Genomic DNA, 17,624 nt, shown 5'->3' on the forward strand with positions numbered 1-17,624 from the left:
ATTTTTTTATACAAACATGACTTCGTATTTAATGTGAATTTAATAATAACAATATTGTAAGTTACTAATTATAACACTTTTATTTTACAGAGAGTATAAAGAACATTTACATTATCAAATAATATTTTCTTTCAGTCTAGCCAGAGTTTAGGCACTCTCAAAAACTCCCATTAAAATCACTAAAGCTGTTTACACTGTGAAATGAATAGCTTACATTCCTAAGCGATTAAGTGATCAAAACCCGTTTCAGATGACTCATCCGATCGCCTGAGGGGGCACTTGCCCCTCACTTTGAATAGGCATGACTCCTCTGAGTCATCAATCTTGTAAAAGGGAGAGGCAGACCGTTGTTGAAGTTCATTCTTGTCAGATTACTAAATTAATGGAAATTAATAGAAATGATGCTTCTGTTGAAATACCACGAAGTAAACGTGTGAATGGCAATAATCATCCAATGTGCACACTTTTAGACTAAAAGCCCAAATGGATGCTGAATAGTGGAGCCCTTTAGTAGTGCTAACAAACGATTAATCGCATCCAAAATAAGAGTTTTTGTTTGCATAACGTGTGTGTACTGTGTATATTTATTATGCATATATAAATACACATACAGTATATATTTTGAAAATATTTCCATGTATATTTATATTATATATAAATATTTAATATGGGAACATAACATTTTTCTTAAATATGTGCATGCATGTATTTATATATACACAATAAACATACACAACACACACACATTATGTAAACAAAAACTTTTATTTTGGATTAATATAATTTATTCGTTGTTTGAATAACCGTGGAAATGAAATTGTTACAATTAATACGCCTAAATTACAATGTTTTTTTGTGATCACGTTAAAATATTTTTAATATGACCAAATTTGTATTTAAACAAGTAGATAATGGGTGTCATTATCTACTTGTTTAAAAAGACAGGTTTATGATGTGCATTATCGGATTACAATAACATTAGTTGGGTTAACCTTTGCCTATAGAGAATAAATAAATAAATATATATATATATATATATATATATATTATTATTTTTTTAATTTTATAAACAAATTTAAATTTCAGTTCTGCTACCTGAATTAAAAATAAATTATAGATAGATAAATAAATTATAGATAGATAGAATGACATGATTTATTTGAAGTACGTCTTCATTAATTCTTAACATTTATTTTTCCACAGATCTGCAGTAAATGCATAAGGAGACTCTGAGAAACACTGTGCTGAACTCAACTCTGCCCAATTCTCTTTTGGGAGGTCAACCTATGCGAGAGGTGATCCAGAGAGGCCACTACACGCCCCTCTCAGCAAGTGCGTACGAGGTCATCCGTGGATGGGTTAAGAGAGGAGATTGGGAAGCTTTAGAGGATGTCATATCTCGAGAGTTTGCTCCAGGATCTGAAGGCCATAGGCTGGTTCTTTATGGTGATGTTGGAATGGGTAAGACTACAGCAGTAGAGAAGATCATTTGGGATTGGACGACAGTAACGTGCCTGCAACATTATATGCTCCTCATGCGTTTGCCTGTTTGGGAGCTGGCTGCTCTTGGAGGGAAAGCAGAGAGTTTGCAGAGCATGCTGGGTCGCATGCACACTCACATCTCCACAGAGACTCTCGCTGGAGCTCTACAGAGGCCTCAGTCTCTTCTTCTTGTGCTTGATGGACTGGAGCAATTGCAGCACCTTCTATGCACTCCATCGCCCTCATCCAGTCTGATTAGTGACGTACAACAAGAAGCGACCGGCTCCTTGCTGTACAGTCTGCTTCACGGATCTTTGCTTGCTGAAGCTTCAATGCTGATCACGTCCCGAGAGCAAGTCGAGTCTTTGAGATGTTTTGAGGTGGTCGGGTTCTCCCAGACCCAGAGGAGAATGTTCTTCCAGCAGTTCTTTGGCGATGGTGGTCAAGCAGAGAGACTTTTTCGCCAATGTGAGCAGGCTTTGGGAGTGTATGAGCAGTGTTTTCGTCCGGCCTTCTGCTGGACGCTTTGCAATGTGTTAAAAACTCAGAGAGTAAAAATGCCCCACCTGAGACTCTTACTCACCTGCTCAGCATTATTACACACACGCTCCTGCAAAAACAGAAGATGCATGCAAAACAAACCAGAGCGCTTGTGTCCAGTTTGGGAAAACTAACCAATCCGGTTTGCTCCTACAGTGACGTCACATCCTGTGGCCTGTGTTCTTTTCTGCACCACCCCTTGCTTTCTGCTTTCTTGTGCATCAATGGTGATGTCACTTCCTCTGATACCACATTCTCCTTCCTGTCTCCCGTGATGCATGAGTTCTTATCGGCTGCCTCCTTTTATCTCAACCAGTCCGTGCAGGAGATCTCAGACAAGCGCTCGGATCTGTACTACACATTTCTAGCAGGACTGTCAGACTCAGTCCAGCTTAAACCAATAGCAGACTCTGTGGGAAAGTTTGATGAAAGCCAAATATCTGCATTCTCTCAGTGGTTGGTGGGAATGGTTTCTAGGGTGCTTCCAGATGTTTATGCAACAAAGCACTTTGGTGTTTTTCGGCTTCTGCATCATGCACATAACTCATCTCTGGTCAAAGAAAGCATTAGTAAGACCCAGTGGAGGCATGTGTCATATGGCTCCATGCAGGAGCCCGACTGCGCTGCGCTGTCATATGTCGTGAGTTGCGTAGGAGAGATGGAGCATATGAACCTGTACGGAGCAGAACTAACAGGCGAACAGGTCAAGAGACTTATACCAGCGTTACGGCTGTCAAAAAGCATTGGGTGAGTCTGACATTTTAAATATGCACATTGCACTACTAGATGCGTTTATAACTTTTTTTGCTTTAATTAGGCTATTCTTGATGACCTCGCAAAGAACTTACAAGGGAATTGTACCTGACATCAAAAGCTCAGGTTTGGAATGCGAACTTAAAGGTATAGGGTTCTTATAAAATATACAAACTTACAAAACCATTCAAAAGTTTAGGGTTGGTAATATTATTAAAAAAAAAAAGTTTTTGAAAGAAGTCTCTTCTGATTACCAAGGCTGCATTTATTTAATTACAAATAAAATAAAATTTAATATTGTGAAATATTATTACAATTTAAAATGACTGTTTTCTATTTGAATATATTGTAAAATGTAATTTATTCCTGTGATGCAAAGCTGAATTTTCAGCATCATTACTCCAGTCTTCAGTGTCACATGATCCTTCAGAAATCATTCTAATATGCCAATGTGCTGCTCAAGAAACATTCCATACTATGATTCATATTTGTTAGTCATAAATTAAACGGTTAAGACACAGGTAAGATTTCTGCACTCAAAACATGATGGCATAGTAGTTTACTAATCATATTTTTAAAATGAATTTAATTTTTTTTCCATGTATTTTTCAAAAGGACGAATATAGTTAAAATATGGCTAGCTGTGGAACAAGCGGTAATTAATTAGTTTAAATGTATGAGACTGAAATAAATAAAATGTATAAATGTAAAAACAAAGAATTAACTTCCAAAAAAAAATCTTACTGATCCCAAGTTTGTTTTTAATTTATTTTTTAATATAAAAACAAAAATTCTATTTTTGTCCTTATTAAAGTCAGTGGGGTTCAGTGTGTTATTTATCCTGTCAGTCTGTCACAGAGTCGTCTCAGTTTGACTGCCATCACCCACCTGTCAACAGCACTGGCTGAGGGACGGGTGAAAACGCTGGATCTTTCACACTCCACGTTGGAAAAAGAGTCGGTCAAACCCCTCTGCCACGCACTCAAACGCTCCACGCTGGAGTCGCTTAAGTAAGGTGATTTTTTTTTTTTTTTTATTTATTTTTTTTTTTTTTATGTATGTGACGTTATCAGATAGGACCATATCGTATTGGGAATTGAACTGTGATTCAAACCTGCGTCTTTTATGTGGAGAGCTTGTGTGCTATTGCTGTGCCATGGCTCCACCAGTAATCTACGTCTTTGGTACACTGGGTTAAAACATTCTTTGGATGACCATATGTCCTCTTTTTCACAGATATATCCTGGCTGCATGGCCGTAGCCAGGGTTTGAAAATTAGTGAGGTCTGGGGTGGGGGGAACTGTGCTATAATAACCCCTACAAATACAATTCATTATATACACTATGCCATTTTTGCCCAGTCTCTTTCTTATTGTTGAATCATGAACACCTTAATTGAGGCCTGCAGTTCTTTAGATGTTGTTCTGAGTTCTTTTATGACCTCCTGGATGAGTCGTTGCACTCTTCGAGTAATTTTGGTAGGCTGGCCACTCCTGGGAAGGTTCACCACTGTGATGAAGCAAGTACCACGACTCGCTTCAGGGGGAGGGGAAAAGGGAACGTGAGTCCGTGAAAATACAAAAAACGATGGCTCACTCGCACAGCACTGTCGTGCAGGGTGTAATTTATTTACAGTGCTAATAATCCAAAAGGTCCACAGTGAAGAATATATACAGGTGTGCACAAAAATATACCAAAGTAACAACAAACAGAAAAATAAAGATGAAACTATATTTACAAACACGCACTGTATCCACAATATACAAAAAATAAGGTTATATATAAAAAACAGTGCTACCACTGTAACACTCTCGCCGACTTGGTTAACAAGCAACTGTGTGTGAGTCTGGCCTCCCTTTTTATAGGCCAGACTCCGCCCCTTCTTTGGCATCAGTCACCAACAGGTAAGTATTCAGGTATGTTTACTCATTTTATATTCCCCACACTTCTAACATTCATTAAATCTTCACTATATAATAATTATTTACCGGTAATAATTCAAATACACATATTCATCATTATTGAAACACATAAGCACATAAATAATTAACACATAATTTACACATAACCCTGTTACAAACAGACGATGATTTCGCTGGTTTCCGGTGGCACTGCACCAGCGGTGAGAAGTTTGAGGGGCTAAAGACTCTCCAAGGACCACAGCTGGAGAATTGCACAAAAAGGTTGAGTCTCGGGGTCAGAAAACCTTAAAAAAAAATTCAAACAGCCCCTACATCACCACATGTTGTTTGGGCGGGCTTCAAGAAAAGAAAATGATTTCACCAAAAAACAATCTCCAACATATTCAGTTGTCAGACATAAGTGGAACTTCAAATGGGACCGGCTTCTATGGTCAGATCAAAATTGAGCTTTTTAGCAGCAAACACTCAAGATGGGTTTGGTGAACACAGGGATAAACAGTACCCCATGTGTACAATGAAATATACTGCTGTATTTTTGATGTTGTGGGCCTATATTACTGCTGGAGGTCCTGGACATCTTGTTTAGACACATGGCATCATGGATTCTATCAAATACCAACAGATAAAAAATCAATAAGTTACTGACTCCTTTAGAAATCTTATAATGAGCCATGTTTGGCTCTTCCAACCTGACAATAATCCAAAAACAAATCTTAAAAACAACACAAAAATGGGTCGCTGGGAATAAAACCAAGCTTCTGCTAGCCATTTCAGTTTTCTGACTCTCTGCACCCTGTAGAAAATGAGTGGCGTGAACTGAAGAGGAGAAGCACCGTCATGGAGCTGTGAATCTGAAGGATCTGGAGAGATTCTGGGTGAAGGAATGGTCTCTGATCTCTTGTCAGGTGTTCTCTAACCTCATCAGGCATTATAGGAGAACACTCCTATACTATTTTGGCAAATGGATGTTTCAGAAAGTATTGAATAAAAGGGTACACTCTTAAAAATAAAGGTGCTTCAAAAGGTTCTTCAAGCGATACCATAGAAGAACCATTTTTGGTTCCACAAAGAAAAATTCAGTCAAAGGTTCTTTAAAGAACCATCTCTTTCTTACCTTTTTAACCTTCTTTCACCATAAAGAAACTTTTGTGAAGCAGAAAGGTTCTTCAGATGTTCAAGGTTCTTTATGGAACCATTTAGACAAAAAGGTTCTTCTATGGCATCGTGAAGCACCTTTATTTTTAAGAGTATACCATTAATTGTGTCCAGTGTGTATTAGTTCTTTACTTTACTTCCATTTAGTTTGAAAATGGAAGTAAAGAATGTTACAAAAGATTTTTATTTCAAATAAATGCCCTATTTTCTAACTTTCTGTTCATCAAAGAATTCTGAAAAAAAAATGCACACTGTTTTCAGCATAAATAATAATATGAAATGTTTTTTGATCAGCAAATCAAAACACTAAAGACTGGAGTAATGATGCTGAAAATTCAGCTTTATCATCACCGGAATATATTACATTCAAAAATATATTAAAATAGAAAACAGTTGTTTAAAATTGTAATAATATTTCACAATATTCAACTGTATTTATAATCAAATATATGCAGACTTGGTGAGCGTAATACTTCTTTCAAAAACATTAAAACATCTAGATGACTGCAAACATTTGTTTTGCAGAGAAAATGTTGTTTCTGAGTCAAGAATGTTAATGCATTTTAATAAAAGGTTATGGAAACAATCATTTAAACTACTTTAAAATAAGATGCAGTGACGAATCATGCACAGTAAGACTAGGGACATTTACGTTTATGAAGGAAATAAATTTCAGTGCCATGCTGAAGTTCCAGGGGGCTTGATTATGTGAAATCTAAGCAGTGAGTGTGTTTTGGCGTAGAATGAGCAGATGTGAGCTAACCAAGGAGGTGTTTGGAGCGCTGGGGAGTATTTTGACGTCTGGTGTGTCAAAGCTCGTCAGTCTCTCGGTAGCAGTGAACGATGTGGGCGATGCTGGAGCCAAACACATGTGGGAGGCACTGAGACACAAACACTGCAAACTACAGCACCTGGAGTGAGTAAAATCCTCATACACATGCCCTCAGTAGCAGCTAACACAATTAGAGACTGACTGAAACACATTGATTGAATTGTCCCCGTCTCGTCTTGTTTCTTCAGTCTGGAGATGGTGTCGCTCACAGACGCTTGCGTCGAGGAGTTATGTGAATCTGTTGCTGCCTGTAGCACTTTAATGACTCTCATCCTAAAGAGCAACGTCATGACCGACTCCTCCGTTCCACGACTGGTCAAATTAATGCAGGGCCGTCCGCTAATGACCGAGCTAAAGTAAGTTCAGTCCATAAATGTACATTCAGAAATATAATATATTTTAGTTTTTAAATGCATTTGTGTATTTTTTGTGTTCATAAAAGTATAAAAATAAATGTTTAAATGTATTTTTAAATTATATAATAAAATGTAATAGTTTTAAAATATATTTTAAAATATATAAAATGATGTATGTATATATATTTACATTAATAAAAAAATAATAAAAAAATATCAAAAAGTACATTTAAAAAAATTATTTATTACGCTGTAAAACATATTTTTTAACATATATTTTGGCCAAATATACCTTATGATCTTGTCACATCTCAATATGATCTACTTCATGTGATGACATTATTTTTCTCTTATTTTTTCCAGTCTGAAGTATAATGACATCAGTGAAGATGTTTTTGAGTTGATGGACACATGCCCAAATATCGTTTACTAAAGAAACGCATCTCGGGTTGGATCACCTGCATATTTATCTGCATAAATATATTTTGTTTTTAAAATAGATGCATGCTTCAAGTATAAAAATGCTTTTATTAATGCATATTCTATTCCATTTTATTCCTTAGACCAAAAGACAAAGTGACTCCCTCTAGTGGCCTGTTTACAGTTTTATACAATGGCCCCATCAAGAATGAATGTCTTTGCATCTGTAACCAAGTATAATAAAAATAAGTATTCGTATAGGAAATGCATATTTAAAAAAAAATCACAAAATTCATATTTCATTCATTCATTTTTAATTGCGTCTTAAGTGTTCAGATACTTTTTGGGGCCACTGTATTCAGACTGTCATGTCTGGTTCTTACGCATACTGTACAGCCCTCAAAATACTATTTATTTCACAAAACGATTGTCTGAAAGAACTAGACAGCTAGAGCTCACAGATAACAGTGATTTATTTCACATTACATATAGAGAACATTAATTTCAGTGTGACTTTGAGAACCGTTTCACTCTGAATGGATGGTAACCGCTTTAGTGGCACTTAAAGAGGAGCGCTCAGACTGACATTTGAGGCTTTTCTGCAGAATAAAGTGGCTGAAAGTACACCGCCGCTGGATGGATTCATAAAAATGAGCAGCAGCTATGACCAAACCTGAGAGAGCATCCTTGTGTGACTTTGGTCACTCTTAATGTAACACCCTGCTGAACAGACCGAATGCTGCTTCTGTTTGACAAAGTTGGTTAAGAAAGTATTATCTAGTTAAGAACTAGATAACAAGAGCAATGCTATTTCGTTCAGCAGGGCTCACATATAAACCACACTCACACATACTCTGTACTGCAGCTCCGTTCTTCTTTCACTGATGTTCTGGATGATTTTGCAGGCAGTGGATGAACTCGGTAACAGGCCGACCCTCGTAACAGATCCCGTACACAGCATTAAAAAGAGGAAATCTGTGGGAAGAGAAAACAAATTGTTTTTAATATGTTTGGTCTTGGGCACAAGAGGTTTGGATCTGTAATGAAAGTTTGAGTCTTACCTGTCCAGTACACCTTTGATTTGAAGTATGGTGTGAACTTCAGCGGCCGTGGCTGGACCCTGTAGTTTCTGACCATTCAACATTTCCTTTTCAAGCTCTTCAAGAGACTGAAACACAGAGAATCGAATGACTAGTGTAAATATACTGAAAAAATTGTTTACTTTATTTGCTCTATTGTTTTTTTGAAATGTTATTTGACCTTTTTTCCCTATTCTCATTATGCACTGACTAAACTACATATTGTTTTGGAAGTGCAAATGCACCCTTTTTGCTAAACTGAAAATAGAATTGAAATACATTTTTGGGCGAAGATAAAAAAAATGTTTTACATCTTTGCTGGTCTCATATATTAAATACTTGGCAACACACATTGCACCTTTTTTTTTTTTTTTGTACCAGGCTAATTTGAATAAGATTCCGTATACAGTAATCTCAACTCTGTTTGACTCATTTTATTATATTTAATTATTTTAAATATATTATACATATTTTATTATATTTATCAATTCTGCAGGCCCCCCCTCCAAAAGAAGAAAAATTTGAAAAGACTTCAAATTGTGTCAGTCTGATTATAAGAGTTATTTTATATAACTGAGATACTATTATAGGTTTTATCAATATTTTGAATGGTTTTTATTAATATTCTGAAATATTTATCATTTTAGTTGAAGTTTTAGTAATTTGTGCATTTTTAGTTTTTTTGTTTTACTTTGGTATTTTAGTACATCAAGTTTAACTAAATTAAAATGCTGTCTTGTCAACTAGCTAAAATATATATATTTTAACATTTCATTTCACATTTACTTTATTTCAAATAATCCAAATGTTTTTTTTTTTTAATGGTTTCACTTTTAGTTTCAGTGTTAACTATAATTATCCCGAACTGTGATGTGCCAAATTTAAAGGAACACTCCACTTTTTTTGGAATGACAAAGAAAATGAAAAGTTTAAATTTTTTTTTAGGCCGATATGGATGGGAAATATACTCTCATTCCAGCGTAATAATCAAGGAACTTTGCTGCCGCCCCATGGGTAGTCCCCAGCTATTTCATAACTAGTTACCTAGCTTGGGACTACTTTCAGGCACTGTGTAATATCACTGCGCCTGCTGCACCCATGGTGCGGCAGCAAAGTTCCTTGATTATTACGCCGGAATGAGAGTATAGTTCCTAGCCATATCGGCCTAAAAAAATCTAAACTTTTCATTTCCGTCAGTCTTAGTACACACCCACATGGAAAGAACCTATATGAGGATATATGCGCATATATGAAACCTATATGCAGTATATATGCACATATATGATAACATATATGCTGCATATATGCCACATATAGGCAAAATTGAGGTGCATATATGTGCATATAAAGGCCATATAGGTCTCCTGTATTGCTTCTTTATATCCACATATAAGCCCTATATGTACATGTAAATGTAAATTTCGACATTTTGGGCTTTTATTTATGTTGTCTAGCAGCTATGGATTTTAATAATTTTACTAATATATAGGTAAACATATAGGTGCATATATGCACACACATATATATACATGCATATATGTACCTATATAGGTACATGTATGCACGTATATGTGTACATATATGTGCATATATGTACATATATGTACATATATTATAGGAAAACGACCAATTTTATATATGTCACATATATTAAAAACATATATCAAAACCTATATTAAAACATATATGTTTATATAGGTTATTTCCGTGTGGGACACAATGTAACTACAGAAGGGTCAAGTTTTAAATAGGAAAAATATTGAAACTCTTTTGTCACTTTTGAGCGAGGTGCTAATGGTCTAATCAGATTCAATGATCTATGCTAAGCTACGTTAAAATTGCTACCACCAGACCCGGAGATCTGCTGAATGGATTAAAAAACGGTAAAACTCAACTGCTTAACTCCACCTGTTTCCAAAAAAAGTGGAGTGTTCCTTTAAATATGTAGGCTGTAAGTATGAATAATTTTGATAACTTCCACTTTAAAAATACTTTCTGACACAAAGCTATTGTATAAGACTTGAAATACAGAGCTTGAGTCATATATGTTGCACATATCCTAATAAAGTTAAATGTTTAATTTCTGTGTGAATTGTCTTTATGTTTTGGTGTCTCACCTTGCCAGTCTTGGCAAAAGCCTCTGCAACTTTCCGGTTTCGTCCTCCGTAGCATGTAGTAATGAGATCAGCGACACCACAGCTCTCCAAGAAAGTAGCAGGAGACACCGAGCCGGTGTTGCAGAACAACCGAGCAAAGCTGATCATCTCCATGAGACCCAGTCTGATCACCGCAGCCTTCGTATTGTCACCAAAACCCAACCCGTCACAGAAACCTGCTCCCACTGCCACTATGTTCTGTAGGAAGACACAGAGGGTCTAAATGTCTGAGCTGAGTTCAGAGCTGGATTACAACAAATCTGATGTTTGGAAAGGTCCCATGATACTATATTTTATGGTGCTTGTGTTCTTTCAGTGCACTATGAAGCTTGTTTGGTTGACGTCAGCTGACATTAGGGTCAGTAAATGATGACATTCATTAATGAATGAACAATCTGTTCATTTAACTCTGCAAGCAAACAAACTTCAGAAGCAGTGTTTTCTCCTGTAGCTCAAACAGCAGAGCATGGCAAACCTAGCATGACACCAAAGTCATGGGTTTGATTTCCAGGGAATGCATAAACTGGCAAAAATGTCTACATTGAATGCAATGTAAGTTGCTTTGGACAAAATGTCTGCCAAATGCATAAATGTACATGTCATGTATTTATATTTACCAAAAATTCCCTAAAAGGCAAAATATGACCTTTAAATACAAAATATTAATGTAGAAAAAAAGAATATATAAAATGTAATGTTTAGTATCATTAATAATAAACCCAATAAAATATTTGGACACTTAAGCCTTAACTGAAACAGTTACTTTTGTTATCTAATATTAAAACAATACGAAAATATTAAAACAGTACAAAAATAATTATTTGAAAAGAAGTACATGTTAGCTGAAATAAATTAAAATATAAACTTATTTTTATTTAAGCTTTTCTTAAGTTGCAATACTTAACTAAAATTAAATAATATAGACATTTAAAAAAAATTAAAATGAAATGAAATTGTTAACATTTAAACTAAAATGAAAGTAAAAACAGAAAATCTATAAATAAAATATAAATTGATTATATTTAAAGAAAGATGGCAAAAGCACACTTTCAAGAAACATTTGAAAGAATAACTTTGTTAGTGGCAGTTTTACTTAAGAATTATTTATATATTATGATATTTATATTTTTAATTAGATTTTAATTTGTTTAATATTATATTTTAATATTTCTATTTAGCTTTATTTTTATTTTGGTTTTAAGTTTTGTTTTTACTAATATATACATATAATATAAAATATACTTATATATGTGCCTATAATATAAAAATACAATAGTTCCATATATACATATAATTTAAACTTTAATTATTTTTAATACAATACTGCTAATTTAATGGTCAATGAATGTGGACCTTTCAGCTTGATTGTTTTGTGTTTATACATCATGCTTCAAACAATAACCCGCTGTATTTACAGCAGAAGAGAACGTTAATAGACTGTAAAACTGACATCTCACACTTGCCAAATTAAAGCTGCAGTCCGTAAATTTTGCCTCGTTGTCGCCATCTCTGTTTGAAAACCTGGAATTGCAGTTACTTGCTGAATTATCTTCCTTGCGTGGGGTTGTGAGTCGCCACGGCTCCGGCGCGGATGAATCTAATGTTTTGAGTCAAATCACCTTTATTTATAGCGCTTTTAACAATACAGATTGTGTCAAAGCACTTAACCGTACCAAATTGGAGGATAGAGTGTCAGTAATGTATAGAAATAAGATTAAACACTTAATTTTCAGTTAAGGCATTTCATTATTGAATTCAGAGATGTCATTGTCTAGCTCAGTTTAGTTCAAATAGTATCTGCGAAATCAAATTGACGATAATTGCTAGAAATTAAGTGTCCCCAACTGAGCAAGCCAGAGGCGACAGCGGCAAGGAACCAAAAGTTTGGTTGAGGAGTATGTTTGGCTGTCCGTCACAGATGTTAGTCTACGTCTTGGAATATATGACCAAATAAGAATTTTCACCATATATTGCCATCTGAACAAGTAACAAGTCTGCCACGTTTGTTCTGACCAACTGAGGAACAACGCATTACAATAAATCGCGCTACCAATGGTGATTAAATCTAACGATTGGTTAGTTCATATCACATCAAACCGTGCAAAGTATTGTTATTTTTATACTTTATTCTCAAATGTTGTTAATATTAACAACATCAGCATTGCGTGACAATGGGTATAGTGTGTATTAGCGTGTAGTTTTCAATTTCTGTACAGTCTAATCTAACTGTCATACCATTCAAATTTCATATTAAGAAATTATTTTAACCCAAAAAGCAAATTATGCTCCCTTCGTGCTGATTTCTTTAAAATACAAATCTTGTGTAATCCCAGGCTATCTGTAATCAGAAGCACGTTTAAAACAGGAATATAATTTAATTTCATAAACGCGTAATCCTTTCTGGATTACAATCTGCCATCAAAATGATACATTTAATTATTCTAGCTGCTGTGAGAAAAGGCTATAAACGATCTGCTACCTGCAGGATCCTCACGTGCGATAACCTAGTAGCCGGGACAACTTCTTTATGTTTACAGACGTGACGTAATGACGCAGCAGCATGCTCGAGTTTCCCACGAAAACCTACCCGTACCACTCAAATGAGAAAACATTACTATAAGCTAACCGTTGTGAATCGGGCTGAAGTAAGGCGATAGTTTTGAACACTGGTTGGTTATGTCCTTGCTCAAATATTGATTTCGGATCATTTTTAAGTCCAGCTTTAAGACAGACCAGTATTATTACTGCGGTTGATAAAACAACTGCAACATTGCATGCAATGTCAAGCTAAAAATAGATTTAACCGAATATCACCCATGTGAATTGTTTACATATCCACTGCTTTGACTGTTTTGTGAGGGGTAAAATGAAGAAGTGTGAATGCGCAAACCTTCAGAGCACCACAGATCTCAACCACATCTGCTTCCTGTACGACCGTGACCCGGAAGTGATGCGTCTGCATGAGCTCCTTAAGCAAGGCCCCTTGAACTTGATCCCTGCAGCCTTACAAACATAAGACATACAAATGCATATAATCACCCGAAACACAAAAACGGACTAATCTGACATATTCACATAGCTTTTCATCAGCCTCACCAATGGTGGTTTCACAGAATTTCTCATCCGCCACCTCATTGGCGATATTTGCTCCCATCAACACACTCATCTTGATGCCCAGCTTCTCGTGAATAACCTCTGAGATCAGCTTCAGTCCGTCCGGGCCTTCATCCACCCCCTAAACCGACCACATGCAGAGTCATTGTTTGCTGTCTGTCTAATGTCTTGTGATCTTAGAAAGCAACTATCCTCTTGTTTCCCTACGAAAGACTGATGAGTAAGAGAGAAAACAGTACACAGTGCATATATTGACGAGTGTACGGGACCTTGATGAGTGACATTCCTAGCGCGTCCGGTTTGATTTTGCCCTTCATGGTGTCACAGACACGGCCGATGAACTGATGTGGAATCACAAAGAGCAGTATATCAGCGCTCTTGGCAGCGTCGAGCAGATCTGGCACCGCCACCTGTGAGCGCGAGAGAGAGAGGGTAATTGAGAGAAGAGTCTGTTTGATACTGAATGATGAAACCTGGAGAAACATGCATGCACTCAATATATTCACTATATGACTATATACAGTATGGTGCTCTGTTTTGTGTGACTGACATGTTGGCTGAGTTTGGGTCCACATCAAGCCAAAACCTCCTTGTTCACAAACAAATCCTTTTGGTTACTGTACCGTGTCTCTGTTGCATCTGCCAATGGTTTTCTAGGCCTCTAGCCCAGTCCTCTAGTGAACCTAGTTAGGCCGAAGCATTTGGCTGACTCTCCACCATTTGGACTACAGGTCATAACGATGGAGAAACCACATGCAGCTTCGTCAGCTTCTTATTAGTTGCTTGAGTGCAAATGGATGGGTTCCGTTGGAAAGCAAAGCAAAGCAGCAAGTGCCTCCCGGAGGTTTTGGGGGAGACTCTAGTGGCTCAGCACTCTTCTCCAGTCTTCTGCATTGTGTGTAACTTCCTCTAAAGCAACTATTTGCTGTTATAACAATTTTCCAGGCAAAACATGACATTTCTGTTTGTGTGGTTGAAACGTGTGGCTGAATATATATATATAATTTTATTATATATTTCATTATATTATTTTATATAACAATGCAAGTAAAATGAGTAACTTATATATGTATGTAGTGAGTATTTTTATGATACAATATATTATTGTATAATTTATTAATTAATATTACAATAATTTATATTAATTATATTAATAATAAATAATAATAATAATGCATTCTATTAATATATATTCATACAATATTATTTTATTTATTATATAAGAAACTAAGTATTCAAATAAAACAAGTACCTTTTTATTATTTACTATATATACAGTATATATATATTATAAAATAATGTATTCTTTATATATATATATTTCTATACATTTTATGCAAAATAACCCATATTTGCTTCAAAATATATGATTGCAACTTACAACAGTTTCTTACAACAGCTATTTATTATTATTATTATTTATATATTTTTATCATATTAAAATAATATATTATATATAATATACAAGTTATATACAACAACTGATATATATATACGTATGCATTTAGTATTTTATTATATAAGTATGCAAGTAAAACTATTGTTTTATTTTTATAATAGAATATATTATTTTATTAGACATTATTTATTAAATATATTTATATATAATAAATGATATGATCAAGTGTAAGATGCAAGTTTCTTACAACATTCTCCGGAAGCTTGTGTCCAGGCAAATACTTGACGTTCTCGTGGTCTGTGTTTATGATCTCTGTGAGTTTACGTCCGTTCACTGTCTCTTCAAACACCCACATATTAACCGTGGAGTCAAACTTTGAATTATTCCTTGCATTTGTGCCAACTATCTTAGCAATAGCAGAACCCCTGCGGACATGAGCGAAAGAGAGAAAGTTAATTATGTGAAAGGTTGCATGCAATATTACAATACTGTGAGTGAACACTGTGGGGTGAAATGTAACCAAGGACTTCACTCTCATTACAAACTCTGGGATCTCGCACCAAAAGGTACGTTTGCATTCCAAGGGACAGTGATGATAGTGATCAAAGCCTGTTGTGTAAGATCAGACGGTCAGTCTACTCGAGTAAAAGTGGGGGTTAACTAGTCTCTGTTTTAGTTTAGGTCAGTTTGATCCCAAACAAGGATCACTGTAGTGCAAAATACCCAGAAATAACCATTTTGTTTGGGGAAATGAATTATTTTGGGTTGGTAATGTGTGTAAACACTGAATTTAGATTTAACTAGAAACATTTCCTCTGTATATGCATTCACAAAGTTGATAAAAAATCCAATATGACTCTTAACTGGATGTATAAACATAAACTTGTATTGTTGTTACATAAACTACTACTTTTGGAATCTTGTTTAGTGTGACCATAAATAGGTGGTTTTAAAGGAACAGTAGCCCATTTCAAAGATTTCAAGCTCATGAAAGTCTCTAAATTATCAGCAGATCATATTTACCTTAATAAATGTCTATCAATGTGCACATTATTAAAATCCAAAAAGTTTAAGGAAGAGTCCCAGACAATCCTACAGTGAATATTTTTCATGCATTGTAATATTATACACATTTCTGCAGCTGTCAGTACATTAAAAAAAAATTAGAATTGGACATAATACTGAAGCACAGATGTGGTCAGACGTTAGTTAGCTGAAACTTATGGAACATAAATACTGAACCTAACCAGTGTGACTGACTGGAACATGTGTCCTACTTGGGTTTGCATTGCAGCAATGTAACAAATGCCTCATGTAAACAGTGATAAATAGTATTCAAGTCGGTCCAAAAGCACATTCACAGCAGTTGAACAGAACTTCTGAAGTGGATCTCATATTGTGCAACAAAAACTACATTGTATATATCAGTATAATCTCTATTAATAAGTCTGCTGTTATGCCCTTTCAAATGTCATAACCTTAAACTTGTTATAGCATGTGATTCATTAAGGGATTGTTTCAAGTTTAAACTAACAGTCTCATGCTGTCATAAGATCCTAAATGCCTACAGCTCAAACAGTCATTTCTAAAAGATGAAAAATGTTACCAGTTCCCAGAGCCGACGATGCAAACTTTTTTTGGACTTGACATTGCGCTGAGACACTTCACCAGATCCTTCGCTGAATTACAGACTCAGACCTGTCAATCAAACCTGCCCCGTGAGCGCACACTCGAGTGTTTTGTCCGTGAAGCCACGCCCCCGGCCGCTATTGGCCACTCAGATGGCGAAAATTCTGTTGACTCCGCCTATTATCAACTAGTGGGTGTGATTACGGATTCTCCAAAGCATGTGATTCACTTTTTAACGTTAAAAAGAGCAGGGGTGAGTAACTTAATTCAATACTAAGGTTATAAATATATAATATTACCATTTTATAGTAAAATATAGTAAAATAGTATTATTTTAGTAATAAGTATATAAAGTAAAAAGTTGTGTCAATAAATACAGTATGTACATGACCAGTTTTCATAATGTTTTATGCACTGACACAAACTTTCATATTCTCAGCCGGACATAATGACACACACTCAAAGCCAAGCTGTAACTTGACACTCAGCAAAAACAACACAGTTAGAGTACAATGCTGGATTTGTTTGCTAGCTTAAGGACTGATTGTAAAGCTTAAAATCTATTTTTAGCATGAGCAATCAATAAGTTATAAAGTGAGATGGGAAGCATAAAGTAGACACGCAACCCTGTCACGAACGGGAATTGTGATGCATTGTAATGCTCCTACAAATATGCTTCATGCAGACTATAATTTCTTCTTTTCTTTATCTTTTGATTGAAATGCGAGACATTTTTGTGAGATTCGGCCACACATGGAAGTAAAAGATCAACTGATTCATCAGAATA

The 17,624-nt window shown here is 35.4% G+C and overlaps 1 protein-coding gene and 1 pseudogene across 2 annotated transcripts; one reads left to right on the plus strand and one right to left on the minus strand.

Moving 5' to 3' along the window:
• Positions 1-1,214: 1,214 nt before the first annotated feature.
• LOC306848830 (NACHT, LRR and PYD domains-containing protein 3-like) lies at positions 1,215-7,482 on the plus strand (annotated as a pseudogene). Its single transcript has 6 exons — positions 1,215-2,769; positions 3,624-3,785; positions 4,641-4,679; positions 6,595-6,768; positions 6,873-7,040; positions 7,404-7,482. The product of its transcript is annotated as an NACHT, LRR and PYD domains-containing protein 3-like (transcript).
• A 68-nt stretch (positions 7,483-7,550) lies between these two features.
• Positions 7,551-16,921, minus strand: LOC306847982 (glycerol-3-phosphate dehydrogenase [NAD(+)], cytoplasmic-like). The gene is made up of 8 exons (XM_079382263.1): positions 16,815-16,921; positions 15,456-15,633; positions 14,079-14,219; positions 13,792-13,930; positions 13,586-13,698; positions 10,657-10,893; positions 8,522-8,628; positions 7,551-8,435 (listed from the first exon to the last, which is right to left on the minus strand). Exons 1-8 carry the CDS (start codon positions 16,856-16,858, stop codon positions 8,339-8,341), a joined length of 1,056 nt encoding a protein of 351 aa, XP_079238389.1. The 5' UTR covers positions 16,859-16,921; the 3' UTR covers positions 7,551-8,338.
• Between the last annotated feature and the right edge of the window lie 703 nt (positions 16,922-17,624).

This window comes from Barbus barbus (assembly GCF_936440315.1).
Source record: "Barbus barbus genome assembly, chromosome: 28".
NCBI lineage: Eukaryota > Metazoa > Chordata > Actinopteri > Cypriniformes > Cyprinidae > Barbus > Barbus barbus.